The 5087-nt window shown below is 53.6% G+C and overlaps 1 protein-coding gene across 1 annotated transcript; it reads right to left on the bottom strand.

The window, feature by feature from the left end:
• Positions 1-2869: 2869 nt before the first annotated feature.
• Positions 2870-4847, bottom strand: LOC122680653 (serine/threonine-protein kinase MARK2-like). The gene is made up of 2 exons (XM_043882258.1): positions 3323-4847; positions 2870-3033 (listed from the first exon to the last, which is right to left on the bottom strand). Exons 1-2 carry the CDS (start codon positions 4845-4847, stop codon positions 2870-2872), a joined length of 1689 nt encoding a protein of 562 aa, XP_043738193.1.
• Between the last annotated feature and the right edge of the window lie 240 nt (positions 4848-5087).

Below are 5087 nucleotides of genomic sequence, written 5' to 3'. Positions count from 1 at the left end.
CGACCATTTGTTCCGTGAATCTTTGTGCATTTGGATAAAACTGATGAAGTAGTAAGTTCCACTGAAATTTCATAGCCCTGTTTGGGTATCCATAAAATCTGCTGCTGCTGCTAAGTCGCTTCAGTCATGTCCAACTCTGTGCAACCCCATAGACAGCAGCCCACCAGGCTCCCCCGTCCCTGGGATTCTCCAGGCAAGAACACTGGAGTGGGTTGCCATTTCCTTCTCCAATGCATGAAAGTGAAATGTGAAAGTGAAGTCACTCAGTCGTGTCCAACTCTTAGCGACCCCCTGGGCTGCAGCCTACCAGGCTCCTCCGTCCGTGGGATTTTCCAGGCAAGAGTACTGGAGTGGGTTGCCATTGCCTTCTCTGCATAAAATCTGAGGCCTGTGTTTTAACTGATTTTATGAATTATGCTTCCTAAATTGATGTAGAGTTAAATAGGATGTAATTAACTCTTCTTGACACACCCGAGTCACTGGGTGCATGCACAGGGGCCCCTGGTTATCTGAGGACTGTGCTCCAGCCAGGTGACTCCCCAGGTCACATCTCACCCTGCCTGTGTTATGTGGACAGGGACTGTCCTAGGGGGCCAGTGGTTAAGGCTCTGCGCTTCCACTGCAGGGGGTGCAGGTTTGATCCCTGCTTGGGGAACTAAGATGCCTCAGATATAGATGAGCTTCCCTGGTGACTCAAATAGTCAAGAACCTGCTTGCAGTGCAGGAGACCCAGGTTTGATCCCTGGGTGGGGAAGATCCCCTGGAGAAGGGAATGGCCACCTACTCCAGTATTCTTACCTGGAGAATTCCACGGACAAAGAAGCCTGGCGGGCTACAGTCCATGGGGTCACAAAGAGTCAGTCACTATAATTCTTTTTTTAAAAAAAGCATTATGTGGACATGCACAGGGTAAGCACAGCAGATGTGTGATAGAGGGCAGTAGGTGTCTCCCCTCTAGTGTGTGATGCCCCTTAAGGGCACACTCTTGCCTTTATACCGCACAGCCTAACAGAGTACCAGGCATGAAGATGACTCACCTGGATACAAACCCAGAAACACAGGGGATCAGATGCAGGAGAGCACCTCCCTTCTTGCCTAGAGCTGCCTGTGGTTTCCTTGTAAGACTGCACCCCCACGCCCCCAGGGGCCATCCCCCTCCTGCCCTTCCAGCCAGCTCTTCTGGATACAAGCTAACCAGAAGAGCTCCCTCTTCTGTTAGGGCTCTGGCTCCACCAGCGCAGGAGTAGAATCCAGCTTTGTGTAAAGAGCTGGGAGCTCTTCATCAGGAAGACCTGGCCCATGCGGGCGGGGCCCTCCTGATTCTGCAGAGATCATGACTCAGCCCCACTTCTCCTCCAGCTGTCTGTCAACATCTGTGCTTCCAGAAACATCAGGCTGGCTTCTCTTTTTCCAGAATGGAAGGCAAGTATCAGAGACCAGCAAGATTTCGGGCTGTCGCAGAAACAGGCAGGATGAAGGATGAAAGGATGAAGCCCTTACCCAACTGGAGAGCTGGCTCCATCTGAAGAAAAGTGATTTTTAAAAAGCTAAAGTGAGGACTTCCCTGGTGGTCCAGTGGTTCAGACTTCGCCTTCCAATGCTGGGGGTGCTGGTTCAATCCCGGGCCAGGGAGCTAAGACCCCACACACCTCATGTCCCCAAAAAAATCACAACATAAAACAGAAGCAATACTGTAACAAATTCAAGAAAGACTTTAAAAACAAGTCCACAATCAAAAGAAAAATCATCTTACAAAATAAAAAGCTGAAGGTCTTAAAAGATTAATCTGAGTTTGACCCCTCTGTCTGAGGAAGAGGAAACACAGGCAGAGTGAGATGTGACCTGGGGAGTCACCTGGCTGGAGCACAGTCCTCAGATAACCAGGGGCCCCTGTGCATGCACCCAGTGACTCGGGTGTGTCAAGAAGAGTTAATTACATCCTATTTAACTCTACATCAATTTAGGAAGCATAATTCATAAAATCAGTTAAAACACAGGCCTCAGATTTTATGCAGAGAAGGCAATGGCAACCCACTCCAGTACTCTTGCCTGGAAAATCCCACGGACGGAGGAGCCTGGTAGGCTGCAGCCCAGGGGGTCGCTAAGAGTTGGACACGACTGAGTGACTTCACTTTCACATTTCACTTTCATGCATTGGAGAAGGAAATGGCAACCCACTCCAGTGTTCTTGCCTGGAGAATCCCAGGGACGGGGGAGCCTGGTGGGCTGCTGTCTGTGGGGTCGCACAGAGTCGGACACGACTGAAGTGACTTAGCAGCAGCAGCAGCAGCACCTGTCATTTTATTTAGTTCAATAGACTTTAAAAATAATTCACATCAGAAAATGTAAAAAACGCCACACCTCAGGGTGCCTGCCCATGGGGGAAGGAGCGCGCCCAGCTCCTGCAGCATATTCAGGAAAGGCATCCACACAGGGACCTGAGCGCACCGCACACTGGCTGGTTCACAGGACTTATTATCCTATCCTAGACGTCCCGGTCCTATTAGCCCTAGCTGCAGGGACTGAAAGTTTCCTCTGCCCCTTCTGAAAATATTAGATAATGTCAGTGCAGGGGAATAATACACTCTTTCTGCATTTCTACCCTGCAGTGCAGCAACTGTTGCTCTTGGGGATGATTGTGCTAATTGTTAGCTCATTAACGCCAAGTACTACATGCCTACACACTACTCTAACCAGAGAGAATGCAAAAGAGAGTGTGATACATCTTTCTGGAGCATTGAAGTTTAATAAGATTGAACCAAGGGAAGAACCAAGGAGTTGGCAATAACTATCCTCTCCCCCACCACATGGAAGACAGAAGTGTGGGGGATGGGGACATGCCCCAGGGGACAGTCCAGTCTCTGAAGTTTCACCCAGCAGGGGAGGAGGGGCAGCCAGGCCAGGGTGGTGCCTCTTCTGGTCGCCCAGGTCCCTGCAGAGCATCCTCTGTGCTGGTCAGAGTTTTGGACAGGAGGCTTCCTGAAGGGGTGGAGGTGTCTACGGCCATACCACCCTGAACGCGCCCGATCTCGTCTGAAGGGGTGGAGGTGCTGGGTTTGAGTCCCATCATCCAGGTGGGAACATGCCCAGGTCCCAGGGGGCTTGGCAGGTCATCCCCTGGGTGTTTCTGGGCTCACTTTTTTACCCCTCTTGCTGGGCAGCCCACAGCAAAGATGTTTAAGGAGACCTCTCCAGATTCTCCCAGCCACCCCCTTCTTCTTCTGGGTGAGGCCAGGGGGAGTGACTGGAGACAAATTCTGGGGCTGCCCAACAAGGGTGGAGCTTCCCGCATCAGGCACATCTGGGGGGCAGTGGGTTTTACCGCTCATGTCACAGGTGCCCCTGCTGTCCCGGGTGACGGTGGCATGAGGATCGTGGGTGCCGTGGGCACCACCGGTGTCACGGGCGCCTCTGGTGTCCCTGGGGACACTGGCGCCGTAGGTATCGCGGGCGCCACGGGCGTCTTCTATGTCGCAGGCCCCAGTGGTGTCCTGGGTGCTTAGGGCGCTGTGGGTGAGGCTGGTATCGCAGGCGTCTCTGGTGTCCCGCGTGAAGCTGGTATCACGGGTGTGGCTGTTGTCACGCCCGCCGCAGGCGTCACAGGTGAGCCTGGTCCCGCACGTGTCGTGGCGGTCACCGGCGCAATCGGTGGCTGGGGCGCTGCGGCCATCACGGGTGTTGCGAGTGGAGGGGGCTGAGCTGGGGGTGACGGTCCTCGCCTCCGGGCAGGGTGAGGGAGTGGCAGGCTCTCTGGTCTTCTCCCTTGACTCCTGGTTCTCCTGCTCCATGGTCTCCCAAAGCCAGTCGGGAATAAGCGTGGACACTTCAGGGCTGGCGGGAGGCGTATGTTCTTGGCTGCTGAGGTCGGAGGAAACAGCCGGCCTCACAAAGATGGTGCGGGCCCGCACCTTGGGTCCATTCGAGTCTCTGCCAGTGCTTGTATGCCTGCCCTGGATCTGGTCCCTCGACCAGCCCAGTGTCATCCCCATTGTCACCCCAGGGTAATCTCCATAGGCTGGCGGGAGTGGCCTTTCCAGGCCCACGTTCAGCCAAGGATGATGCCGAACATCATCTAAAGTCGCCCTGTTGGCCGGGTTGAGCCTTAGCATACGGCGTATCAAGTCTTTCATCTCACCTGATAGGCCTTCGGGCACACGGTAGTGCCCTGTGCGGATGCACTCCCGCAGCTCCCGGAAATCTCGTCCCGTGAAGGGGGCGGACCCCGTTACCAGGGTGTACAGCACCACGCCGAGGCTCCACACGTCCAGCTCTGGGCCTGTGTAGGGCCGCCCCAGGAAGAGTTCTGGGGCCATGTACTCAAAGGTGCCGCAGAAGGTGTTCAGTTTTTTTCCGGGGTGCCACTGGTCGCTGAGGCCAAAGTCTGAGAGTTTGATCTTGTTCGCCTCCAGGAGAATGTTGCCCAGCTTCACGTCCCGGTGCACCACGCCCCGCCGATGGCAGTGCCGCAGGGCTGAGACCAGCTGGCGGAACACGCCTCGGGCCTCCCCCTCGGTCAGGTAGCCTTGGGCGTCCAGGTAGGTGGCTAAGTCTCCCCCACTGAGGTACTCCATGATTAAAAAGAGAGTCTCCTCGGTGTCTATGATCTCGACGAGTTGGACAATGTTCCTGTGGTTGTTCATGCTTCTCAAGGCCCTGACCTCCTGAAAGAGTTGCCGGAGGTTGGTCTGATCTGTTTTCTCGATGATCTTGACGGCTACCAGTCCCTTGGTGAGACGATGCTGGGCCAATTTCACCTCGGCGGATTCGCCTTCGCCAATGGTGTGAAGTATGTCATAATTTGAGATACGAGCCATCTTGTTAGTCGAGATGGCTGTGAAGTCCTGCATCCCTAACTATACTAACTACCACTAAGCTATACTAATGACCTAACTATACTAACTCTACCACTAACTATACTACCACTAAGCCCTCACTAAGAATGCTAACTGTTCCAACAATACTGCGTATGCTAACCGTGCTATACAACTATTCTAATGCTAACAACTATGGTAACAGTGCAGATACTAACTATGCTAGGAACCTGTTAACTATACCCACCACACCAACTATGGAGAAGACTAACAGTG

Source organism: Cervus elaphus, chromosome 22 (genome assembly GCF_910594005.1).
Source record: "Cervus elaphus chromosome 22, mCerEla1.1, whole genome shotgun sequence".
Lineage (NCBI taxonomy): Eukaryota > Metazoa > Chordata > Mammalia > Artiodactyla > Cervidae > Cervus > Cervus elaphus.
The sequence above is the reverse complement of the archived record's forward strand: the minus strand, read 5'-3'. Positions and strand labels throughout refer to the sequence as shown.

Coding starts and splice junctions, on each gene's coding strand:
- LOC122680653 (XM_043882258.1), bottom strand. CDS start 4,847: ATGCAGGACTTCACAGCCATCTCGACTAACAAGATGGCTCGTATCTCA. Junction 3,034..3,322: donor GGGCACCTGTGACATGAGCG/GTAAAACCCACT, acceptor CCACCCCTTCAG/ACGAGATCGGGCGCGTTCAG.